Source organism: Pteropus medius, unplaced genomic scaffold (genome assembly GCF_902729225.1).
Source record: "Pteropus medius unplaced genomic scaffold, Ma_sr-lr_union100, whole genome shotgun sequence".
Lineage (NCBI taxonomy): Eukaryota > Metazoa > Chordata > Mammalia > Chiroptera > Pteropodidae > Pteropus > Pteropus medius.
Window position 1 is genome coordinate 20,444,739 of NW_024349803.1, and position 26,148 is coordinate 20,470,886.

The 26,148-nt window shown below is 46.1% G+C and overlaps 3 protein-coding genes, 1 non-coding gene and 1 pseudogene across 5 annotated transcripts in view; 2 read left to right on the top strand and 3 right to left on the bottom strand.

The window, feature by feature from the left end:
* The window catches only part of IHO1 (interactor of HORMAD1 1), a 28,738-nt gene extending 14,831 nt beyond the window's left edge, over positions 1-13,907 (top strand). The window contains exons 7-10 of the mRNA XM_039837726.1: positions 4,704-4,752; positions 4,963-5,050; positions 12,239-12,342; positions 12,685-13,907. Coding sequence (XP_039693660.1) covers positions 4,704-4,752; positions 4,963-5,050; positions 12,239-12,342; positions 12,685-13,833 — 1,390 coding nt within the window. The 3' untranslated portion in view covers positions 13,834-13,907. The remainder of the gene's footprint in view (positions 1-4,703; positions 4,753-4,962; positions 5,051-12,238; positions 12,343-12,684) is intronic.
* On the bottom strand, positions 4,357-4,472 carry LOC120582533 (uncharacterized; annotated as a pseudogene).
* A 770-nt stretch (positions 13,908-14,677) lies between the features above and the next one.
* Positions 14,678-14,796, top strand: LOC120582585 (5S ribosomal RNA). The gene has a single exon (XR_005647594.1). It is a non-coding gene; the product is annotated as a 5S ribosomal RNA (ribosomal RNA).
* A 1,146-nt stretch (positions 14,797-15,942) lies between these two features.
* Positions 15,943-24,317, bottom strand: CUNH3orf62 (chromosome unknown C3orf62 homolog). The gene is made up of 4 exons (XM_039837745.1): positions 23,854-24,317; positions 23,053-23,470; positions 22,143-22,234; positions 15,943-21,094 (listed from the first exon to the last, which is right to left on the bottom strand). Exons 1-4 carry the CDS (start codon positions 24,092-24,094, stop codon positions 20,835-20,837), a joined length of 1,011 nt encoding a protein of 336 aa, XP_039693679.1. The 5' UTR covers positions 24,095-24,317; the 3' UTR covers positions 15,943-20,834.
* A 211-nt stretch (positions 24,318-24,528) lies between these two features.
* USP4 (ubiquitin specific peptidase 4) overlaps positions 24,529-26,148 on the bottom strand; it is a 35,075-nt gene continuing 33,455 nt past the window's right edge. The window contains exons 20-21 of one of the 2 annotated variants that reach the window (XM_039837743.1): positions 25,530-25,618; positions 24,529-25,126 (exon numbers count right to left, since the gene is read on the bottom strand). In XM_039837743.1, the coding sequence (XP_039693677.1) occupies positions 24,965-25,126; positions 25,530-25,618 (251 nt within the window). In that variant the 3' untranslated portion in view covers positions 24,529-24,964. The remainder of the gene's footprint in view (positions 25,127-25,529; positions 25,619-26,148) is intronic. The other variant, XM_039837742.1, reaches the window with a different exon arrangement.

Consider the following 26,148-nt stretch of genomic DNA (forward strand, 5'->3'; position numbering starts at 1 on the left):
CTTTGAACTAAAGTTACTTGACCCTCCTTGTCTCCTTGGATGCAGGAAATAAATCTCCCATGTAAAAAGTGTCCTCACCATCCCTCGCAGACACGGTTTATCTCTAGAGGTAAACAATTTGGAGTCAAATAGTCTGTATAATCAATTCTTATTGCCTTTTGAAAAATTTTCCACTTTGTTTAAATTCCTCAAAATGAATATGCAAACATTGCTTAGATTTCTTTCTATTGAGCACTAACTTTTTTTGTCCTGTCAATTTCTCACAAATTTATTGTTTGTCTAAATAGTATAGATGCCTGGTTTCACCATTTCTTTGAGCCTAATTTTGTGACCTGACCATCATATTGTGATTCTCCTGTGCACACGTATTAAATTGATTTTTTCCTGTTAATCTAGTCATATGTCCATTTTATTTTCTTATTAGTCCAATTGTAAGAACTAAAGAAGGGTGGAAGGGGGAATTCTCCTGACAAAGACATACAAAGGGCCAACAGGTACATGAAAAGGTATTCAACATCATTAATCATCAGGGAAATGCAAATCAAAACCACAATGAGAATCTCACACCTGTCAGAATGGCTATTATTTTTCTTTAGAAAAAGATAAGTGTTGGTGAGGATGTAGAGAAAAGATAAGTGTTGGTGGGAATGTAAATTGATACAGCCACTATGAAAAACAGTATAGAGTTTTCTCAAAAAATTAAAAATAGAACTATATGATCCAGTAATCCTACTTCTAAGTATATATTCAAAGGAATTAAAATCAAGATATTGAAGAGCTATCTATTCTCCAATGTTCATTGCAACATTATTTACCAAAACCAACACATAGAAGTAACCTAACTGTCTGTCAATGGATGAATGAATAAAGAAAATATGGTATATACATACTGCGGAATATTCTTGAGCCTTAAAAAGGAAGGAAATTCTGTCACTTGTGACAACATGGTTGAAGCTGGAGGACATTAGGCTATCTGAAGTAAGCCAGACACAAAATGACAAATAATATATGATGCCACTTATATGAGGAAAGTAAAATAATTGAACTCATAGAAGCAGAAAATAGAATGGTGATTGCTAGGGGCTGGGAGGAGGGTGAAATGGGGAGCTATTAGTCAAAGGGTATAAGGTTTCAGTTTCACAAGACGAAGAAGTCCTACAGATCCACCGTACAGCGTAATGCCTGTGATTGATAATACTGTATATTACACTTTAAAATTTACTAAGAGAGTAGGTCTTTCTTAAGTGTTCTTTTCACACAAAAAATAATAATAAATAGGGTAAGAGGAACCTTTTGGAAGTGATGGATATGTTTATGGCATAGATTGTGGTGATGGTTTCATGGTTGTGTAATTAGTTACAAATTTGTGTACACTAACTATACGGCTTTTTGTGTGTCAGTCATACCTTGATAAAATGACTTTAAAAAAATACAACTTGAGTAATCATTCTGAACAGATGCTGATTACAAGCAATTGGCATAGCTGTGTCCCTGTGCAATGTTGCTGTCAGCTCTGCATGTACTATAATTTACACATAAACAGTTATTATTGGACATGTTAATAAGCAAGAGATCAGATTCAATAGCTTTGATCAATTTTTTAATAATGAGTATCACTCCATTAATTTGAGTGGATTTTGAAACCACATTAAAAAAGACCAACTAGAAAGAAAGCTTCCTGCAGGTAGTGTAGGGACTTGAATTTTTTTCCCTCCATATCACTGAAGCTTATAACCAAGGACCTGTCACAAAAGAGGGCTCAATAAATAGTTGTTGAATAATGAATGGATTTTCAAAGCAAAATAGCTCACCAGCACAGGGCAGTACAGACAGTATATTCTTAAAAATAGTTTTTGGTTTTTTTTTTACTTTAATACCAATGAACAGAATTTCCTAATTGACTTTTTCTAGAGAAGAGATTAGATCATAGTTGACTTTCTCTGATTTTGTACATAATACCTGGGTGGATGAGAAATCCCTATTTTATAGCATCTTATTTTATTGTGGTAATAAAAATGCCTTCCAAAGAATGGTAGCTATTTATGAAAGTCTCAGTGATCAAGCTTTAATGTTTTCACTCTGTCTAGTAAGCAACTTTTTAAGGCTTTTGAGTACATCAGAATTTGATATTTGAATTTAGACAAGGTAGAATTGAGGATTAATAAAGTTAACAGAACAGAGGAGCTATCAGTTATCTATAAAATATTTTGATATAAAATTATATGCAAAAGGAACATAATTTGCATAATATAGTTAAATGTTGGGAATATTGGTTCCCAAATGTGCTAGTAAGGGAGTGAGGTCATGCGGATAAAGAATCACTTCTAACTGGTGGTATAATATAGTAGATGCTTTCATGGGCAGTCCTCTGGTAGCATTGTTAGACATCTTTAAAATTGCCTTTTTTATAATCTTGTGTATTTTTTACTCAAGTTATTACAGATACATAGTTTTTGTAAAAAAAAAAAAATACAGTTGAGATTATAGTAAAAAACAGCAAGCCAAAATTTTCTTCTCTGCCCCCTCCCTACTCCAAACTTCTCATCTTCTATCATCCCAAAAAAGCTATATGAACATTTAGTTGGATCAGTTTTCAATCTTTATATTCTTATCACTCTGTAACCACTATAGATAGCCCAGAAAAATTATATATACTAAGATTACATTTTCCTAATGTTTAAAATTGCTTTGTTTTATTTTTTGCTTAGTTTTCAGTGTAAGAATCAAGTCTATTCCCAAATTCTGCAGCCAAATGGAAAAAGCTCTTTGTTATATATTTAAATACATCAGATATTCCTTCAGTGTCATTTTCTTCTCAGAAGCATCCTGATTCCAGTCTGAACTTGGTACTCTCCTAGTACCAAGTGCGGCTGTCATCCTGAATCCTCCCTTGGCCATTGTCCTGGCATCCCTACCTCTTCACTCCTGTTACTTGGATCCTCTGTTACTTGGATCCTATGTCCTTTCTTGGTTTACTCCTTGGATTTGGTGAAGCATACATTCCAGATACTTCCTGACAACAGGTACATGGCACCTAAACAATTTTTTGACTACTTGCATATCAAAATTCTTTATTTTGCCCTCACAGACGATTGCAAATTGGATAGGTATAGAATTCTAGATTGGAAATTATTTTTCCTCAACATTTCTAAAGTATTGATCTAGTGCCTTATGGCTCTATATGTAGCTTTTAAGAAATTTGATGCCATTTTGATTCTTGATCCTGCGTATGTCACTTGCTTTTTTTTTTTCCCGGAAGTTTTTAGGATCTACTCATTATCTATAGAAATTTGAAATTTTACAGTAATATGCTTTGATGTGGCATGTCATAATCGCTGAGTATTGGGTAGTTCCTTTTGACCTATAAACTTATATCTTTCAGTTCTGGGAATTTTTATTATATCTTTGAAAATCTCTCTACTTTCATTCTCTTTCTGGATCTCCAATTGTGGGTACGTGTTGGATCTCCTACATTGATCCTCTAATTGTTTTAAACTACCTATTTTCCATCTCTTTGTGTTTTGCTCTATTTTCTATCATATTTCTTTAGCTATTTCTATCATATTTCTAACTATTTTACTTATTTAATTTTTGCTATTTTACATTTCTAGGTGCCCTTATTCTCTGCTTTTATAGTTTAATAATATTGTATTCTTAACATCCTTAATTCTTTAACTTTTTCAATATTTTTAGTTTTCAGGTAATGCGCTAATCTCTTTCATTAAAAGCATATAATCTATATATTTCCAAATGATTCTATTAAATTCTCCTTTTCAAGTCAGTCTGTTGGAGCATGCAAAAGACTTGGTATGAAGAGTTGTCCTACTGGGGTTCAAAAATTGATATTTACATTTGGATTATGTAGATTCAAGAAAAAAATCTGTAAAATTTTAAAATGACAATCCATGTCTGAATCTTTTCAAAAGTGGGATATTTTTTGAGGAATAATTCTGATCGTTTCTTTTTCATTAGAAGTTAATATTGTTCCCAGAATTGTCTCTCTACTACCTCATTCTTACAGTTAAAATTATAGTCATAAGACTAGCATATGTCCAGGAGTTAGGAGTCACTAGGCGATAGGAATTTTTCAGCTACATTATAATCTTATGGAACCAGCCCATAGCTGACTAAAACATGGTTATATGGCACATGGGTGTAAAAGCTAGTCTGTTTTACTGTAGTAACCACTTGAGTTGCTAAAATGTAACCTCATTTAACATACATAGTGAATTTTAAAAAGAAAAAACTGGTTTGCCTTGGAAACCGTCATGAAAAGTCTATGTTCTCCTTTCTCCACAGGGCACTAAGATTTCTTTCTTTCCTTTTTTTTTTTTTAAATTATTTATTATTATTTTATGCCTACAGCACCTGGTCTTCCTAGGTGGTCTCCCATCCAAGTACTAACCAGGCCTGACCCTGCTTAGCTTCCAAGATCAGACATCGGGCTTGTTCAAGGTAGCATGGCCGTAGACCATGGACTGTGGCTCCACTGGTGTGTGAACCCAGGACCTTCTGCATTTAAAGCAGACATGCTAACCACTACACTATGGAACTGGGGCGCTAAGATATCTTGAATTGTGTCTCCAGCTCTGATCAAGCGCTGTTTTGATGCTACACTAGGTGGAGGCCTGCCATGTTCATGGAATCAATTCTGTTACATATCGTTTCAATATTTCACAAAGTTTTTTTCTCTCCTATTCTAGTGAGACGCTATACAACTTCATTTCCCATATCAGAGAAAGCATTCACAGGGTAAGTATAGCTAAAGCTACATTTTGAAGAGTTAGAACCTCTTACATTTAAGAAGTTTCTTACATTTAAGAAGTTTAATAATTACGTTGACTTTAGTTCATGTAGAATAGCGATATTTTAACAACTTTTTTTATCATTAAATGGCAATTTTCCAAGTTTATAAAATAAGGCAAGAGTCTGTGAATTCTTTCTTAATGTGGGGTTTCTCAGTTGCAGACATCCGTGGAAAAGTCTGAGGAACATCTCAGTTCAAGAAGCCAATCTATTTTGGATTCTTTGGAGACTGTGGCCAAGACATGTGAGTGGCTTGTGTTTGAGGTTATCACCAGAGGGCACTGGCGAGCAGTGATGTGAACTTTCTGACCCTAGCCAGGTTTCTGCCAGGGGTGAAGTTCCATATTGTGTTTCAGGTGAGAGTCTGGGTATGTAGTTTAGCCCTGAAGAGATGTGGCACACACCAAACTGGGTAGTGGGACCCACCTCTGTGTGGGAACGCATCTGTCCCCAATGCCTTTGGTGAAGCACCAATCCTTCACCCGGTAACCCCACTGGAAGCTCTGCCAGATTTCTCATGTCACTGCTGAAGTGAATCGGTCGCATCCTCGAGTTCCAGATGAATAACTGGCTGTGCTGTGTATGAAGACATTGCTCCCTTTGGACTTAGAAATAAAACCGCTCTCTTAGGAGTTAGAAATACTCCAGTCACCTACTGTTCTTGCTGCCTTCGTTTCAATAAGAGCTTTTTATAGTGAATCACAGCATCTTTCTCAACTTCAGTTACAGTTTGTAGCTTTTAAAGCCCCCTGCTCTGCCAAGTAGTGATTTGCGTTTAGCTGAAGCCCTGGCCCTTACTCCACAGAAGAGCCATTGCATGGCTTTCTTAGGCAGACTCCTCTCTGCAGCCAGCAGCTCCCCAGCTAAACAGCAAGACGATAGCTACATCTGTACTTGTTTGCGTTTGTCTGTGTTTCTCTTTTATTTTAAACAAATTGAAGCCAACTTATTCAAATGCCATGGGATGGATTGCTCATGATTTACAAAAATTAATGCCTTTGTGTGGCTTAGAAATTAATCCCCATATGCCTGCAAAGAAGCACTGTGCTGTCTGTTGGCTTCCAACCTGGGTATCCCACACACGGGGCAACTGTGCATCTGTTCGTAACTGGTTCTGGAAGCCGAGGACTGTTAGCCTCACAAGCAGTAGCAAGACAAAGAGCAGGGGCGAATTAGGGATGCTTCCTTTGTATAACATGACTTTTAAAAAATAATAATTTCTACATTTAAAACTGCCTGAAGCACAAAAAGGAGGATTGTGGCAAAGGTGTGACATTTAAAGTCCAGAATAGGGAGTAGAAGTGCCCAAGGTCCCAGTGCAAGATCAAGGCAGAGAAAGGACTCGAACTGAGTTGGGCTTGTAGTGGACCTGGGGATCCTGATCCTTCACCCCTGATGGTTCCTTAATTTTCAGAGAGTAAGATTCAGGAGAGGGGGCCACATTGAGAGGACGAACAGTGACAAACATTGTGGTATATTGATTAGAAAACCCAGTTACTCTTGAAAACGGGCACACATCCGAAATCATTCCCTTTCTTGGTAGGCAGTGATCAGGAGCAGGAAGTTAGTCACTGAGAGAGGAACCAAACAAATCCTCTGTGACAGCCAGGCCCAGGCCAGCTAGCCCAGAGCGCTGGGATTGCCGGTCGGTGCGTTCTGCAGGTTCTCCGTGCGCACTCCCTGTGCGCCTAAGAGAAAAGGAACGCACCGTGCGAAGGTGTCGTCAGTGTCGTATAACTGGCGTCTTCACAGAATGAGGTCATGGAACCTTTCCCCGGTCACCGGGCACTGTCTGCCTGTACAACCGGAAGGACTGCTCAAAGCCATTTCATCTAACTCCTCTTGTTCTCCAGCTGAGGACACCAAGGACCAGCATGATAGACTGAGTTACCAAGGCCATCCACATCCTGCTTTGCCAGTTAATAGAAGGCAGTACTTTTACCTATTGGTATTTGTTCTACTGAAAATATGATTGTTATGGGGGGAAAAAAGGAGGGGATGCTATTAAAATCAGAGGAAATGAGCAGTATTTTTATAATTTTAGAGTGAGAAATGCATCTTTTCTAAGCAAAGCACATGTAACCATTAAGAAGCATGAGGTCCAGCTATGTGAACCATGTTGGAATGCAAATATCTGTTCATCGTTAAATGAAAACAGCTCCTGTGCTCCAAGACACATCTCGTGGTGGAGTGTGACCAGTCAGTGGAAATTGAGAAGGATGTCCCCCCCAAAAAAGGGGGACTGCGAAATCTCCTTGAGTACATGGAGGCTCCCAGACCTTTGCTCATGTGCTCATCAGCACAGCAGGGAGAACAGAACTACAGAGTAAAAGGAAAAGCACTGGCCATCAGGGGGAACGCGTCCGAATCTGCTCCATGGAGCCTTTGTCGAATCACAAATAGAAACGAATTTTTAAAAAATCTACTTCGCAAGAAGACAGAGATATTGTCCAGAATATGGAAATGGATTTTAAATGGCATTTTTACAAAACTAAAAATATCTGATGTTTATAGCCAAAACAGTAATGAGTCCTCTTCTAGAGAAAACACACACACACACACACACACACACACACACACACGGTATCTATAACATGTATTAATGCAAAATTCCAGAAACTATTCATAGTGTTAAGTCTAGGAAGCGGAACCAAGGTCTGCGAGGGAGAGATTTGATCATTTTTCATTATAAGCTTGTTTATACCGTTAGGTTTTGAGTTAGTTTCAGAAATAAGCTTTTCGAAAGAAAAAAAAAGAAGATAAAACTTTGGAAGTCATGAACTTGATACAAAAGCTCCCGGTAAAGAAGCCCCTGAACGTGTTTCCCAGGGACAAGGAGAGAATATGCGGGACTGCAAATCGAATCTAGAATTGAACACTTTGCTTGCCTTCCTCATTCTCTGCGTTTGTGGCTGTTAGTGTTCACTGTTGCTAAGAAACATTGCTATTTAGAAATGCATCTAGGGTAGGATAATTACGTTTGCTTTCTACCACAAATACCTACATGGATATCTGGAAAAATATTTGACTAATTGAGTTTAGGAACAGGAATCCAGCACTTGAAATATAAGTAAAATCTTTTTCTAACTGGTTGATACATGGAATTTAACTTGTATTAAGCAAGAGCAGAAAATTTGCTTTCTAAAAATTTCTTACTTTCTTTTTATTGTGGTAAAATACACACAACATAAAATTTACCATTTCTTACTGGTCTTTTGCAAGACCACACTGGCTTGTCCATGCCTAGTCAGAAAAGACTCTTTCTCACCTCAGGACTTTGGCGCTTGCTGCCTCCTCTACCTGAAAAACCTCCTCCTGATCTTTGCGGGGTCTCTGGTTTCACCCTAAATGTCTCCTTCTCCGATGACCTTATCTAAAGAAGGTTTCCCACTTCTTACTCTTATTGGAATCCCTAACATGGTGTTTATTACAATTTTCATTTATTTATGTGCCTGTGTGTTGACTTGTTTATTGTTATTTTTTTCCCATTCAAGACTGCACTTCGTGTAAGAGTTCTGCTTATGATTGTTTCCATGCTCTTAGTGTAGTGTCTGATAATAAACTTTCAGATAAAACTGTAAATCTCCAGTTAATATGTTCAGACATATCGAGAATTCTGTTTTGTTTTCTCATTAGAGACGTCCTGTCTGGAACTCAGTCTCCCAGCTCCAAATATGGCCGATCATGCTCTCAGTCCTAGATTTAGGACTTCTCTTCATCATCATTCTGAGGATCCTTTTTTTTTTCCCCATCCTCAGTCTTGGATCCTTTCGTTTCCTGGACCTTGGTTTACATGGGTATTTGGCGGTGCACATACTCCAGTAACTATGTTTTTCACTGTGAAAATGCTTTAACGGTGGTGTCCGTACAGCACGTGATGTCAATCCAGTAACTTTTTGAGAAAGGGTAGATGGGGGGTAACTTTTGTTATATGTTGCATGTTTGAAAATGTCTTCTTTCTCTACGTGGTTATAGAACCCTGAGTGGGAAGTGCTTTGCCCTCTGAATTTATAAGGCTCCATTGTCTTCTAGTTCTGGTTTGGCCATTGAGGTGCCTGATGCCGTTCTGCTTCATGACTCCACGTGTTATCTGTGTGCCCCGCCCCCTGCAACCCCTTATGGATGTTATTTGAGTCTTACCTTTTACACTGATACTCTGACAAACAACCAGAAAAGTGCCACAAACCATAAGATAATTTACTAATGTAGGAGAAATTAATACAAGATATAATGGTAGAAAAAGATGCCATTTATAAATTCAACACAAAAGATAAACTACCCAGGAGTAAACTTAACAAGGACACACAACTCACCCTTTTTTTTAATGTCTTACTTAGAAAGGCCTTCCCCACCATGAGGTTGCCATTTCTCTCATGTTTCCTTCTTACATGTTTATGTTTATTTAATTGTACTAAAATTATTAATCTATGTAGAATTTATGTAAATGTAAGAAATCTGTGTCCATCAATAGATGATTGGATAAAGAAGTCGTAGTGTATATATATATATATATATATATATATATATATACACACACACACACACACACACACACACACACACACACATACATACACACACACACATATACATATAATGGAATATTACTCAGCCATAAAAAATGAAATCTTACCATTTGCAATGACATGGATAGACCTAGAGGATATTGTGCTGAGTGAAATAAGTCAGACAAAGACAAATACCATGTGATCTCACTTATCTGTGGGATCTAAAGAACCAAATAAACAAACAAAGCAAAACAGACTCATAGATACAGAGAACAAACTGATGGTTGCCAGATGGGAGTGGGGTGCAGGGCTGGGCGAAAAAGTACAAATTGGTAGTTACAAAGGTGATATTATGGGGATGTGACGTACAGCATAGGGAATGAAGTCAATAATATTGGGATAACGATGTGTAGTGCCAGGTGGGTACTAGACTAATCGGGGGGATCACTTTGTAAATTATATAACTGTCTAACCATTATGCTGTACACCTGAAGCTAATATAAAATAATATTGAATGTTAAAAAAGAAATTGGAAATGTGAGCCTCTTTTTAGGAAAGGAATTACGTTTTATTTTAAAGAGAAACTCTGAAGTAAATCACTTGAACTTAAAAGAATCTTCGTTAAACACCTGACCTTGGCTGATAAGAGAAGACAAAAGAGACACAACAGTTAGAACACAGTGGGGCAACCAAAGCACCTTTCAGATTGAGGCAAGTTTTCAAGTAAGACTGAACTCGAATCTATTATCCTGTCTTTCGAGTACCAGAGGTTACGCTGGTTACCTTCCATTTACTGGGAAGAATCAAGTATGCTCTTGTTGCCAAATTGTTTTTATCCATCTGAAAAGAAAAAAATTGTCAAGAGACTCTTGAAACACACTTCAGATAGTCATGAGAAGATAAAAAGAATATCTGGTGTAAGCTGTACTTATTATGCATTTAAGATATATGAGAACTTGTAATAGTTTCCTCTCGCATTCCCTTTTACAGCTCAGGCTTTAGTCTCCAAAGTAGAAAAAGCCAGGAAAAGGGTTTTGAAATGGCCATTACAGTGCTTTGTCCTCTTCTGCAGGTGTTTACAATGAGCCTGAGTAAGAAGTAAAAGAACTCATAGTTTCTAAACTAAAATGTATTGTGGAGCTTCGATTTTTTTTTTTTAACACCTACAGCACCTGGTGTTCCTAGGCGGTCTCCCATACAAGATTTAACCAGGCCCAACCTTGCTTAGCTTCCGAGATCAGAGATGTTCAGGGCAGCATGGCCGTAGACTAATATTCTTATCAGGATTGTGGTAGAGTCAGGTTCTCTTGTAAATCGCTGACTAGTTTATCCCAATGCCATGATTGAAAAATCCATCTTTTTCCCATTGATTTCAAATCCCCATTTTCGTTTGAGTCATTTCTGATCTCTGTCCTGGTCTTGAATCCAGGCTTTCCCTCCCCAGTTTATCATCCCCATTAAAAGAAGATTGTTCCTTTTACAAAGAAAATGTGATTGTGTCAACCCTCTGCTGAATGTGTCTGCGAATGATGTCTTAGAATCAAGGCGACAAATCTTGACATGGCACACGGACTTTTCTGTCTGGCTGAGCCCTGCATTCGGGCCCCTTCCCCTCTCTCATCATACTCCAGCCATGCTGATCTCATGGCTCCTCTTCGGAGAACATGCTCGTTGTTCTGTTGGTGATATTCTTCCCCTCATGGGTTAACGATGATTCAGCTAAATATCACTTAAGTTGGGAAATCTTAACTCACTCTGAGATAAGGATAGGTTTTCCTGATACATGGTCTCGAGCTTAGCAGGCTTTTCCTTTGGAGCATTCATAAATTATGTCTGTAAACAGTTCTTTGTACAATTACTTATGAACTATCTGCTTTTTCTATTAAATGTAACTTTAAGAGGGTTTTATCTGTCTTGATCACTGTTATGTCCAGAGTATTTGGCCCGGCGCCTCACATATAGTAGATGCCCATTAAGTATTTGTTGAATAAATATCAGAGCATCTTCACATGACCTATCGTTTAGCAAGAGGATGGTAATAATTAATTGCTACACGTGTCATTAAATAAATGTGCGCGTATGCGTGTGTATAGGTGTGTGTGTAAAATCTCCCTGAGCAAAAGAAGTGAGTGGCGAGCACTCAGTTCACCAAGCCCATTAGAGCCCAAGTATAAGTGAGGGATAAATACGTGGGTGGTGAGAAGCGATGGCAGAGCACACACGGTGCCACCGGCAGAGAGAAGGAGCACCCAGGCCAGACAGACAGTGACATTTTCCAAGGAAGCGAGAAGCTGAGAGCAGGAGGAACAGGAATCGGAAGGAAGAGCAGCGGGCCTGGGGCGGGGTGGACAGGATGCTAGAGTGGCGGGGATAGAGGCAGAGGCGCTTCTCGCTGAGGGAGCAGCATGCACGAAGGCCAACGGCAAGAGGGAAATGGCTTAGGAGCCCCCCGCGTGGAGACGTGGGGGAGGATACTGGGGAAGGGGACGTGAGCCAGTTCGAAGATTTGGACTTCATCCCATGGGCAGTGGGGTGCCGCTGAAAGTTTCAGTGAAGATTTCAGAGGGGGAATGATCGTATCTATGTTCTGGAAAGGTCACTGATGACAAAGCCAAGAAGGTAGACCAAGGAAGAGGTCGGTGCTGCTATGTGGTCAGCAGGGTTCAAGGGCCCAGCAGGTGCTGAGGCTGAGTCTGCCCGGACCAGGATGTCTTCGGGGACAGAGGGAAGAAGGCGGTGGGGGAACCATCCTGCCCTGGCTTCTCCTCACCGGGGCTGACCTGGGCAGAAAGCGTCTTGAGCGCCAGCACGCAGGCTCAGGTGGCCCGGGGCAGGTTCGCTCCTCCCTCTCCACCGTTGTAGCCTGGGCGTGGTGGGGCGTGCCATAGTCGTCTTGAGGTGAATTGTCACTGTTTTATATTTAGTGCGAGAAACTGCGCAGGCCCAGAGTGACCTGGTGTTGGAAACGGTGCAGGACAAAGGCAGCACGGAGCAGGCCATCCTGGACATGCGGCGGACACTCGAAGCCGTGAGCACAGCCCCTGAGCCCTTCCCTCGCGTGTGTTTTGGCTCCGTCATTAAAACCCAGAGAGACACCTTTAATGTTACACATTTCAGCAAAGGACAAAGGACAACACAGGCTCCTTGGCAACAGGCCAGGATAGTGCCCCGCTTCCTTCCCCAAGGTCCTCTGGCACAGTGTGGGCCCTAGGGCCCGACCCAGAGTGTCGCCATGCTTCCCCTGTAAGGCGCCCAGCAAAGGGACAAGCTTGGGTTGTGCTGGCACGTCCTTTGGTTCGTTCGCCCATTCTGTTGCGCCTTTTGAGTTGCACTGTCCGTAACGCTCTACTGTCTCACTGCCTTTCCCTAGAGACAAGCAGAGTTCACAGAAATGAAGTCCAATCTGAAGCACCTTGAAGTTTTAGTTGCCCAGCAGAGTAAGGACTTCCAGCAGCTGTGTGAGCATTTAGGCCAGCTGAATGTGCCCAGTGTCCTGGCAGAGCTGAAGAGATGGATCTCGGTGCCTCGGGTGCCGGGGCATGTGACGGACAGCATGTCCCAGACCTCACCACTGCGGGCCCAGAGCCTCAGCCTCACCAGGCAGGACGAACATGCCTCTGGGGAACCAGCTCCGGGGCAGGCCCAGGCCATTCCTGCTGCAGAGAATCGTAGGGTGGGCTCCCCGCGGCCTGGGGGGTTTGCTGTCTGGGGTGAAGGAGCAAAGACTACTGCCCCCCAAGAAAAGGATGCACTACTGTCACCTGGAGCAGGGAGGAGAAACCGGCCAGTAAGGAACAAGGCCATGCAGACCAACTGCGAGAACCAGGTAATTGGCAAGACAAGCTCTGAGAACCACAAGGCCAGCGTCCCAGGCCACCAGGCTCCTGGCGACAGCGACCTGGTTTCCCAAGGAGCCTCGCAGCTTACGTCCCTGGACTTAAACAATTTCGAGACCGGCATCGAGAACTCTCGGCCAAAAGGTCGAGCCAAAGGCGTGTTTTCATGTGACCTTTGTGAACAAAGGTCGGTGACCAAACAGAAGGGCCGCACCATACAGAGAGGGAGGAAAGGCAAGCAGCAGCCGCAGAGGAAAGCCCGCAGAGGCCGGTCCCGAGCCGGGAAGCAAGGATGCACCCCGAGCGAGCCCTGCACTTTCAATCCTGAATGTCCTCAGCCCCCAGCTTCTGGCTCCCGAAGGGCCCTCCCGGAGCAGCAGGAGCCCCTCGCACAGCCCCTGCGTCTGTGCCGGCCCAGGAGCCGCACACAGCCAGCGGGCCCTGCTCTGGGAGGGACGGTCACACCCAGAAAGACGGCGAGGGCAGCACAAGGGACACTGTCGCAGGTGGGTGGGTGTTCTTCCCAAGACAACAGGCTCCTTTCTAAAAGTTCCCAGGGGGACCACCAGATGAGCTGGTTCAGCGACCTCAACCTTGAAAGTCTCCAGTCCCCTCTGTGCAAGGAGCCAGGGAAGAATACGCTCTATGACCTGGGTTTTGATAGTAGCGACGATGGCTTCTGATCAGCCCCAGTGACTTCAGCTGATGGTTTATTGGTCTCAGAAAAACAAATTAGCGAACACATCAGCAGCTTCCGGCTACTACTAGCAGAAAGCCCCCAAGCCTGCTTGGGACCCTCTGAGGCAGAGGCCCTGCCAGGGCCGGCCAGCGCAGGGTGGGGCAGATCTGGCATCCCGGGTACCAGGTGCTGCCCCATGTCAGGGCATAAGGGACAAACGCATCCCTCTTTACTGGAATGAAGACGGTGGTGACGATAGCTGGGGCAGCAGCCTGGTGGGTGGCATCAGGAAGGGGGCCTCCAGGGGAGTACTGAGTAGCAGAGGGTCTCAGAGCTGCTGCTGGGGGAGCAGGACTCGCAAACACATTTTTGGCCTTCAAAATACTCTCTACACATGGCCACCACCTTCCCAGGCCTCAGGATTTTTTTTTCTTATTTTTATTCAGTTTTGCTGTCAGAGCATTTGCATTTTTGGTCAGCGGATGCTTTACAGGACATGCTAAATCAGTCTTAGGAACAGAGAAACAGTGTTAAAGCTGCCAGTGACAGAGAGGTGACACACACCAAGCAAATGCCCAGAGCACTGCTGTTCACGAGCCACGCCATTCGTCCCCCCACCCCCGCCCTGTTTTTCAACCACTCTTAGAGTTAATGAGAGCAGCTGTGGGCCCTGTATTATTTCTGGAGAGCAGTGGGCTTATACGAGACTTCGGCTTTCCATTTATATCGTGCTGACGTTTTTGAATTTTTGCAATACATATGTATTTCTTTTGTAATAAAAAACAAAAAATAAAAATAAAACTTCTAAAAGCATACGTTTTTTTCTTTCATTAAATTTATTGAACTGTGTCTACGGCCATGCCGTTCTGAACAAGCCCGATCCCATCTGATCTCGGAAGCTAAGCAGGGTCAGGCCTGGTTAGTACTTGGATGGGAGACCACCTAGGAAGACCAGGTGCTGTAGGCGTAAACAATAAAAAAAAATAAGGGATTGTAAGCTGATAAGGTCCTTGCAATCTGTGAGGTCAACCAAGGATTGCCTCGCCTGAAAAAAAAAATTATTGAACTGATCTCCTATTTGTTTACTTAAGGCCATCAAATACATAAGATACATACCATCTTATTTCCTGGGCTTCTCACAAGATGATTTTGAATGTACGACACCCGACTCAAACTGGTGTTTTGTTTTCTTTCATGAAAGTAAAAATCTTCATGAGATGGACAGCTTCCAAAATTTGCCCATTTCCAAGCCAATAAATGACATTGGGACCTCGGAGTGGACCATTATAGAAAGCAATGGTTATTGATTTATTTTTATATGTTTTATTTTCGGAGGGGTGTGTCCCACAAAAGTCAGAGATTTTATTTTGCCCACTTCACCTCTGGCAAAGGTGCCAGGCACCAGCCTAAGCTGCTCTTACTCTCCTTTCGAGTCTACGTGCCTCCTGTGGCCAGTAGCTGGGAGCCCCAGGCAGCAGCCCTCTCTGAGGCCACGGAAGTGTGGACCAGGGCTCTGCCTCGGGCTGCCCTGGCCTCTTCTCCCACTGTGGGCCACAGTGGTTGCCTGCTCAGCCTCCACTGCCAGCCTCCACTGCCTTCTCTGCTGGTGTCCTCTGCTCTGCAACGCAGGCCTGGGAGGAAGGTGCTCAGCCACACCGTGGGTTCCTTCCAGCCCTTCCCAAACTGACTTCAGCTGGCGTCGAGTGCTTAGCATGAGGCTTGTAGAACCAGAGGGGTCTGTATCTGGAAATCTTTTATTACTCTAAGTTGGAAAGTTTAATTATTTTAATTTAAAGTTGAGACCCTGTTGAATGTTATTAGTTTTTGTGACCGGCCTTCTCATTGAAGCGTCTGTCCAACTGTCAATGCCAAAGCAGGACCCTCTGTTCTTTGATTCCGCCGCGAGTTATGAAATCTTGTATTTCTTCGGAAGTATTTCATTTTGTGTCATGAAGTCAAAGGTCAGAGTGACTCACTGTTCCATGAGCTGGGTGTCTTTGTAGAATGAACGGTAAATTTATCTCCTAACAAGGCTGGGTTAATTAAAATTATATTGCCTGTCTCTGGCAATCATCAGGAAAGCCTATTCTGTTTCTTATTTTATTCCTAGGCTTTTTTTTTTTTTTTTTTTTTTAATTACCGTGTTCCTGCCAGGTTTAGTGAGTGTGACATAACTCAGGAAGGGCCCCGGAGCACGCAGTTTTGGGCTCTTTGGACGCTGATAGAGATGTGATTCTACGGGTGGATGTGATGGGAGGTCCATGGGCCTCGGTCCCAGAGAGCCAGCTAGGGGCTCCTCCCCCTGGTACAACTCCAGTTATAATCTGAGGATAAAAATGAAGCCAACGGCAGCACCTAATTGTCTGGACATTCAAGCGTCAATTTAAATGCCACCTACAGAGAGGCCTTTTCTGACCTCGCCTCTTCTGAAGCTCACCCTACTCCCTGCCCATTCCCTTACTGTTTTAATTTTCTCATACAGCTCCATCTGAAAGGATGTATTAATGTGTCTACTGTGTTTCAGCCACCTTGTCCATTCTACAGAAGAGCAGTGTCTGCCTCCTCCTTGCTGCGCCCTCAGCATCCAGGAGAGTGTCTGAGACTCATAGACATTGATCAATACTTACTGAGGGCAGGGATTGCTTGCTCATCACTCAAACAGCCCCTGGCAGCCCTGCCCGGAAAGTCAGGTCTCTGGAGTGCCCCCTTGCAATTTCCCTTTCTTTGTGATTTGTCTCAGAAGTTCCAAAGGGGTCCTGATGAGGGGTCTCCTGCGAGACCCACTTCTCTCTCAGGCCAGCTCCAGGCAACCCCTCTCCTCTCAGAGCGCCCAGAAAACAACAGCTGTTCTGCCCTCAAAAAACATAGTTGCTTCCTACAAGGGTTGAGCAGTTTTGAAAATTTTTTCATGCCAGGCCTTAGGCCAAAACTCCTCATCATATCTGTCTCCAGCTGGCCTAGCACAGAGAGTCCTTCCCCTCCGGGACTGGGGGCCATCGTCAACTAGATTTCCTGAGTAAACCTTTGTTCATTCTATAAATGTTTTGGTGGATACTAAAATATTAATGTCCTCCTGCATACTCCAGGGGGAAAGCAAATTGCCAGAGCCTCAGGTTGGTGACAGTCTTTTCAATTCTCTACCATCAGGCGCCGTGGCCTCTGTGGTGTGCATGCTTCGTTCACTGGTCCTCACTGCCACATTAAAGGTGTCATGCTTCAGTCAGAGGCTCCAGGTGAGCCCCTGGCCTGGCCACGCCTCGCAGGAGGCAGGAGATCGGGCTTGAATTAGGTCTTTTAGCAAAGCTTTGTCATCCATTTGATCAATAGCTCACAACTCCTCCCATGGCGGGATGAGATTGCTGCCCTATCAGCTTCCTGGTACAAACATGAGGGGCACAGGCCCGCAGGTTGTCTGTCACCTTCCCCCTGGTCTCCCGGTCCTCTTAAACTCTTCCCTGGCATTGGAAGTGGAGGATCCAGGGCAGTGCCAAGGAGCCAGAGCAGGTGGGCCAGGGGAGGGGATCCCTCAGCCCCAGAGGTGAGGCAGGCCTCCGTGCGCCTGTGCTGTCTGGAGGCACACAGAGGCAGAGGCTACTAACCAGAAGCATCCCCACAGCTCACCTGGCAAGAATACAGATTCTGGCCCAGACCCATGTGGCTAGACCGCTGTGGCGGGAAAGTGGGAACACCGCGGCCTCGACTGCGCTGAGGGCAGGATCTCCGTTTCCAGTCCGTGGACACCCCTGAACTGTCCCTTGAAAGAATCGTTTCTCCGCTCTCAGGCTTCAGCTGTGGCTCTCTGCTCCTTGCCAGACCTTCGCTTGGCCATTTGCTCATCTCTCACCTTTTTCTTGTCCTTTCTTCCTCAGCCTTCCCCGTTAGCACCCCCAGTCTCTCCTAGGAGCTTCTGCAGACCAGCTCCTGCCTTAAACATTGTTACAATGTCTACAGGTGTGTAGAACTGGTTTCTAGTGGCTTTGGCATCGACACTGGTGATGGAGCCAGGGGACCTGGAAACCTCTCCCATGGGGCTGGACGGGCCCAGCGTCTCACAGGCCTTGTGCTGTGGCTCGAATTTGCAGTTTGTGATTAGCAGGTTCCAAAGCTCTTATTTATTCTTGGATCTGCCTTGTTTCTATTTTGATTCTGCTAATTCAAACCGCAGTTTGGTGTTTCCACGGAAACAATTCAGTGATTGTTTGGCTTGCCAAGATGAACTGCGGGGGAGAGAATCAAGTGACGTAAAACCTTTTTAGTTCCTCAATTATGGCTATTCATGTCTCTCGGAGAAGTCTTTGATCCCAGCTCCCTGCAAATCTGAGGAAATTTTATTAAATGTTCTAGTCTCCCGTTCCCCCTCCAGCTAAACCCCATTTCCCAAACACATCTGCCTGCTGCACTGAAGCAGATGAACAAAGGCTGGCAGGTCTCCTTGGGGCCTCTCAGGGAACCAGGGATGCAGACGGGAATAGATGTCACCAAGGAAATGACCACACCTACTAATGTGGGGCTGGCACGCCAGAGATTGAGGGTTCACTCACCACCTCCTTCAAGGATTCCAGGATGAACCGCCCCTGTGGTGAATCCGAATTTTCACATAAACAGAGGATGCCTGTCTGTGAGGCCAGGGCAATCCTGAACCCTGCCCCACCCACACCCATACTGTCTCCACCACAGGCAGAAAACATTCCTCTTTTCAGGCTTCCAGGGTTAAGGCTAGATCCCGTCCCCAGCAGCCACCAGCTCTGCAAAGCCCCATGACCCAGCATCCTCAGGAAAGGGCCGCCCCCTTGTCAGGTCCTGGTGGGCCCTCTCCTGTGGGCCCTGGCCTCTGCGTAAGGTCCTGGATGCTGAAGGTCAGCTCTGGGCAGGTACCTGGTGAGGGATGCCCACAGTTGGTTGGCAGAGATGAGGATTTAAAAAAAAAATAACCTTATAATTTCTTCTTTCTATAGAAGCGATAAATGCAAATAAATTAGACAATTCAGGGAAAAAAGAAAACGAACTCCCCCTTGTCTCCTCCATGACAATTTTCTGCATGTGTGCTCATAAACATGTTTTCACAGACTTGAGATCAACTGCATTTTGAAAACATAAATACGTTTTAAATTTTGGATTAACTTTTGATTTTCAGGAAAGTTGCAAAGATGATGAGCTTGTATATAACCCTTCACCTAGTTTCCTGAATATTAACATCTTACGTAACTGGCAGATTCGTCAAAACTAAAAAACTAACATAAATAAATATTAACTAAACTCCAGCCTTTATTTAGATTTTACCAGTTTTCCATTAATGTCCCCTTTCTGTTCCAGGATGCAATCCAGGATATCACACTGCATTTAGTCACTGTGTCAACTTAGTCTCCTCTGGTCTGTGACAGTTTTTGAGTCTTTATTTTTCATGACCTTGACAGTCTGACTGTCCAGGTGTCCTGTAGAAAAACTACCAGTCTGGGTTCGTCTGACGTTTGTCTCATGACTAGACTGGGGATGTGAGTTTTCAGTAAGAACCCCACAGAGGCAGAGCGCCCCTCTCATAGCATCCTATCAGGGGCGAGTGACACCCATGGGACAGCACGGTGGTGTTCGCCTTTAGCACTTGGTTAAGGGACGTCTACCAGGCTTAGGGGGCCTGGGAGGGGCCTTGGGTTAGCCTCGTCCTGCTCTCTGCCCCAGGAAGGGCAGTAGTGGTGACTGTGCCTGCAGGAGAGGCCCACCCCACAAAGTGGGTGTGCCATCTCCACTTGCAAGCCCAGAGGACTCACCAGCCTTGTGGGGAAGGGGTGTCACCAGCTCTGCAGACTGGTCTTTGCTGGCTAGCCTAAAGGATGGCCTGGTAGAAACTGGGGGGCCTCGGGCACTGACCCTTCCTGCCCTAGCTCTTTGGTTTGCTTGAGCTGTGGGCCTTACAGAGAACCCCTGTGCCAGCCTCCTCACCCCCGCCCTCCCTACGAGCCCAGGAGGTGGCACTTCCCTGAGACCAGTGTCTGAGAGGCATTAAGCCTTGCCCGAGAGCTTGTTAGGTTTCCTGAAGGAACAGCATAATTTCGAGAGATTTGTCCAAATAATTTCTGATGACATTCTTTCCAGGGGTGGAGCTGGAACCAGCTGTGCTCAGCTTTTGGGGCTATGCTGACCTCAGGAGGGCAGTGGCCTGGCACCGCCTTCTCTCCCTGCCCGTCTTGCCTCGGCGGGGTCGCCGCCTTGGGTACCCACCTGTGGCCTCCAGGGTCTCCAGGCCTGGAGTGGGATGGATGAGGCTCAGGACTGAAGGTGGATGGGCAGGACCTGTTACCCTTCCTGCCCCACCCCCCTCAGCTGAGGACCCAGGTGTCTGATGTGGGGTGTGGGATATGTGGTGGGGAGCCTTATGGGAATGTCCTGTCAGGAGGGGACCAAGGAGGCTGCCAGCCCTTCTGACACAACCAAGAGGCCTTTGAGCTTGGCAGGGACAGGGATGGGGGACACGAGGCAGGTACAGGGCCCATGCAGGAAACAGGCACCCTGCATGCAAAGTGCAAGGAGAGGGACATATGCATGGCTGGCAGGGGGCCTGGGGCCAAGGTCCTTCTTGACCCCAGGTCCCATGTGCCTGAGCTGGCCTGAGATGGGCTGGTCCACAAAGCCACCCGTTTGTGGCCGTGGTACTTTTTCAGGGGCTTGTGGGAAAGAACACCAAGAGACACAGCAGAGGCCCATGGCTCGCACCTGCCTCGAGCACTGGGTATATTGAACATCAATCAAAAAACAAATGCCAAGAAAAGTGGAAAAAAAAATCAATAGCAAGAAACATTTCAAAGCAACAGAATAAAAAAAAAAAACAACACTAACTCTCAGCTCAAAAAGGGACACATCTGAAAGTTCAAAAGGGCATGGTAATTCAGGTTCAGCCAGCCCTTTGAAACGTGGCCCCAGATGACAACTGTGACTGCCTCAGCACAGACACCTTAGGGTCAGCCTCCTGCTGTAAAGAATCAAAGCTAAAGGCAACTGTCCTTACTCAATTTAGTATTTAAAGGAGGTCATCAAATTGTAGTCCTCTTCCAGGTCCAGAACCGTCTCGATGACACTGCGGTCATCGAAAGCCCGCCTGAGGCCGCCGGGGTCGGCAGCGTCTGAGGCCTTCTGCGGGCTCTCGTCCAGGAGCAGCGCCCAGGCCCCATCCCTGAAGGGCGAGTCTTCGCCGCGGCCGCACACCCGGTTCAACTCGTTTTCAAATTCTAGTTTTCCGGCCAATTCTTCAATAGTTCGGATGCTGGTATGGTCTTAAAAATAAGAATATCCAGCATTGTAATTCCAGTGAGTGGTTTCCACAGCCGTTTCAGGAGCGAGTTAAAACCTACAAGTGGGGGACCCCTCTTTCAGGGCTGTGAGAAGCTGCGTGTGCCCGCCCCGGGGCGCAAGAGCCAAATTTTAAGGTGGGCTTGTGCCCTCCTTTATGGCTCCGGCATTTATTGAGCTCCAATCATCTGCCAGTCCCCGAGGAAGGTGTGAGTGGTAGGATAGGGAGAGATCCTTGTCCTGGCTCTCAGGGAACTCCCTGACCCACAGGCATGACAAGACACAGGGTAGAAAAAGTATGGTTTTTATATCAAAATGGTGCCTGACGCTGGCGAGGGCCGTGGAAGACAGTGAACAGAGGTAGTGATGGCTTCGGTTCACCTCGGGGGGCTACCAGAGGAGACTCAGTCCACTAAAGTAGTGGGCTGGCAGGGGTCTTGCTTTGTGGTCTAGGGCAAGCGCCTCCCCTCCCCAGGCCTGGCTTTCATCCCCCAGAACCTGGAGGCCCTTCGGAGCCAACAGCTTCAGGCAGCCCCCGAGGCTATGCATCTCTTACCTGGGAGCTGTCTGTCAACCGTGTAGCGGGAAATAGGGAACGCGTAGTTCACACACAGAACATATAGACGCGTGTGCTGGGAAAATGTCTGACCACAGGTACAGCTCTACGTCAGTAGTCTCTGGATGGTGGAACTGCTTTTGGCTTTTTACATTTCTTTTATCTCGTTACCCGCCCCAGCTGGACTACTCTCCCCCCATCTCTGCCTCTGTCCTGTTTCCTTCCGATGTGAGCTCAACCACCAAGTCCTGGGGGCTGCTGTCCCCACCTCCAGGGATCACTGCAACGAGGCATTTCTGAAATGACTCCACTGAGCTGTCAGCAACTTGAGGGCTCCATGCCATGAGCAAAACAAACCTACCACGTACACGGGTGAGCGGTGAGAGGGTGGCCTTTCGTAAGACACCTGCTAACTCAGGGTCTGTGTGGAGAGCCTGTCTTCCCAGGGACAGGCCGGATGGGCCCGCTGTACTCACCGATCATGTCAAGCAGATCCTTTGTGACCTCTTGGCTAGAACTGCTGAGCGGCATGTTTGAGTCAACCTTCAAATCTTTCTCCGTATCTTTCCTGCAGCCCCCAGGCGAAAAGAAAAAGATGCAGAATTAGATTTTCTTTCAAGAAAATATTGAAAAGGATTTCAACGTTAGATAATCTTAAAGACAAAAACGTACTGGGAACTTTAAATTGTCACTTATGCTGTGATCGGGGGACTACTGGAAACTGCTAAATCAGTGAAGTTGACTAATGGCATCATTATGATGACTCACGAGCACCACAGACTGTATGTTTATGTCTCTGAATACCAGGATAAATATTGAACCAGCTAAATGGCTTCTTCATTCTCTTGTCTACAAGACAGACAAGATGGCAGGACCTTAAAGTGTAATCCCATATAGTTAATCTTGCTCCAAATCAAGGTGCTTGAGGCCAGGCAGTCTGAAGCTACCTGGAAGAAGGTCTGAGGGAGATCTTAACTCCCTCAGTCAAAAAAGTTCTGGGCAGGGGAGGGGAGCAGAGGCAAGGATGAAGCCTTCCATGCACCCTGTCCCCAACATGGGCGAAGGACATCAGAATTAAGATTTTTTGTTTCTGCGGCATAAAAAATGAGGTAACTAAAAATCGGGTCTGTTAACGTTCACTACTCCTTTGGGTACTACAAAGTGCTTTGCAAGACCGGCTAGACATCCGGGACTCCTCGCCCAACCCCCCGCCCTCAGAATATTTTCTGGGCCGTATTCTGAAGAATCTGAACTTCCCAAACCAGTCTTGGCGCGCCTGAGGGCAGGCAAAAGAGCAGTGTTGTGGGCTCAATTAGGATCGTGGACAACTTTTTCAGAAACCGGGTACCCCTAACGGTAGCAATTAAACTATCGAACTGGAATCACCTCAGGCTGTCTTTCCTCCAGTTCTCCCCATCTCCTGCCGCTCTCCAAAACTGTCTTTCAGGCGCCAAGATGGAGGGATGCAGCAATACGTTTTCCTTGCTGGTCAGGGGTTTTCTCTGAGGGCACAAAGCCTGTGGCTTTGCACTCATGGGGGTTTGGTTTGGTGCAAAGGCGGGGCCCTCGCTCTCAAGAGCACAGGGGACAGGAGCCAGAGGGGCAGCGGAGGAGCAGGCCGGGTGTCTCCGGCAGGGCAGCCCGGGCACCGCGGGCACCGCGACCGGGAAGGAGAGCGGCGCCGAGTCCATCTCCAGCCGCTGCCGGCCTGGGCACTCCGGGGAATGGCTGACTCCTTCAAAGGCCCGGTCGATGGCTGCGGTCAGCTCCTTTCTGCATCTTCTCAGTTTTTCAGACATCTTCCCTAAAAGCGACCATGTCCTTATTAAGTAACAATACATTGGAAATGTACAGAGCAACGGAACGGTAACGTTACAGTGAGGTCGCAAACCACCCCAAACGGGGGACCTGCCACGACTTCCTTGAGCTTGATCCACGCTACAGGATCGAGTGGGGGACCCTGCACTCCGGGCACTTTCTCCCGCGTAGGCGGCAGGAACCCGAGATCGCCGATCCGGCGGGAGCCCCAGGGCCGCCCGGCCCCGCCTCCCCGGCCCGCCCTCGCCCCGCCTCCGCGGCGGACGCGGCCTGTTCACCCCGCAGCCTCCCGCTTCTCAGGCCGCCCTGCCCCGCAACCCGCACCGCGCCGCGCCGCGCCGGGCCCTCGGCCGGCAGCCGCGTCCTCACCGAGCAGCGCGACCACACCACCGCCCCCGCCAACGGTCACTGCCCGGCCGATCCGGCCGATCGCGCGTGCCCGAGACCAGTGGCCCCAAGCTCGGCTGGGGTTAAAGGGCAAAGGAAAAAAACCCGGACAGTGTTCTTCAAACCCACACCGAAGGGAAACGGGTCCCGGCTCAGAGAGAGGCAGCCAGGCGTGGACTCGGGCCCCACAAGGGGCGGTGGGGCCGCGTGACCTTTCAGACATCCGCAGGGGTGGGGAGGCCGGACCAAAGGACAAGGACTGGAGGGGCGGCTGCCTCACTTCCTAACAAGTCTGCAAGACCCGGAGCCCTTTCCAAGCCCAAGCTCCCAGGAACGTCCCGTGTTCAAGCCAAGATGGAGGGGCGGGGGGCGGGGGCCGGGGTCGGAGCGGCCCGCACACACAGTACCCGGCTGTTTGTGTACCGACTTTCAGGTGATAGCTAATAAAAGCTCCGCACGCTATCGCGCTGTCTCAATTCATCAAGGATGGCAGGGGACATGACAGAGCTGCGAGGTTCCACACTCGATTGACGGGCAGGAGACTCCCGCACCAAGTATCTCCATTAGGGAAAGCTGGAAATTTCAAGATGACTGAAAAGGAAACTAGCGTTTAGGGAGTTATAAACCCATCTCACGCACAGCAAAGGAGAAAGGGCATCAAGTTTACTTGAGGCCTAGTTTACTGTGGGCAGATTACTGGGGTGACCGGTAAGTGGCACCAGAATCAGAAATCCAGGAACTGGGGGCGGCCTGCAGCAGTCTTCATGGCCCCACGATATTCAAATACAGTGTGTTCCTTTTCTATTTGCATCCTTCAGACATGCCATTGTGTGCCCCCTGCCCAACCGCCATGCTGCGGCTCCACAGGTTTTACAGAAAATTTTCACCACCTGTTTAAAAAGAAAAATAATTCAGCCTCTTCACATAACCCTTCTGAGCAAACAGCGTCTTTTTTTTTTTTTTTCTTCTGTTCATAAAAGAAGGGAATTTCCTCATCTGGTTTTTAGCCCAAACACTAGTAGTCTTCAGAGGATCAAAGGTGTCCTGGGGGGTTACACTGGTGCTGTGAGGTGGCAGGATCACTGAGGCAGCATCAGTTGGTGTCCATGCTGCAAGCCTCATCATCCCCCATGCCCTGCTGTGAGCTGCTTGGTCTCGTCCCTCTATCCGAGGATCCAGGAAAATTGGTGAGTGAAGGCGTTTTATAAAACTCATCATCTCGACGCTGGTAAAATAGCACGTAAGCTGCCTTTGTCTAAAACACAAGAGGGAAAAAGTCCATTCACTGGTTGGGAAAAAATCACCCATTCTTCCCAGCTTCTCTCTCACTGTTCAAAACACACCCCTCTTAGGGATCTGCCATCTTGCCCTGTGCATCCACACACACAGGCGACCCTCAAGGCCTTTCCACCTCAGGCTACTTGTGCTGACCCTGCCCAGGGAGTTGGAAAAGGCAGATGCCCTGTGACAGAACTGTGAGGAGAGTCAAGCTTCTCATTAAAGGGAGTACAAGAAGAAATGGCAACCAATTCTTTCTCCACCACATTTAGCTCCCACTATCACTTCAGGATGACTAAATAACCAACTGGCCCAGGAGACTCTTCCTAGCTTTAATCCATAAAAGAACAAAGAGGAAGCAGGTAGCAGGGCCTACTTACCACAATCTGGTCCTCAGAGGCCAGGGACACATTGCTATCATCAAAGTAATACCACTTCCCATTCAGTTTGTTCTTCGCATATGCAGTGTCTGCCAAAAGAAAGCACTCCAGTGGTCACCAGAGAATTAATTGGGCCAGCTTATCAAGCTTGCACTGAACAACAAAACTCCAAAAAACGAAAGAAAACAAAGACCCTTAAAAGTAATTTACAGCTTGTGTCTTAAGAACCTAGATAACTCAGCCCCTTTTAAAATCTCCTCAAAAAGGCTTGAAAAGGGTAAAAACGGAGCTGTTGCGGACCATTTTAAACTGTAATTTTAATAAATGACTCTAAAATAAAAAGAGAAATCTCGTGTCAATTTTCAGGGTGGCTAGAAGCAATAATCCTGAGCCAGGTGACCCATACAAGGAACTGAGACTTTAGGATTTAAGTAAAACAACAGCTCTCGAAAGAACACACCAAGTCGAACTCCCCACTGTCCAGGCAGGTGGCTCCTCCCGCCTCTTACCGCCTCTGGAGCGTGTGCAGTGGCCCCGGTATGGGACACATTGGGCACCTGGGTTTGCAGAGCTGGGGGATTGGACAGGAAGACTTAAATTCATCTTTCTCTAAAACTGT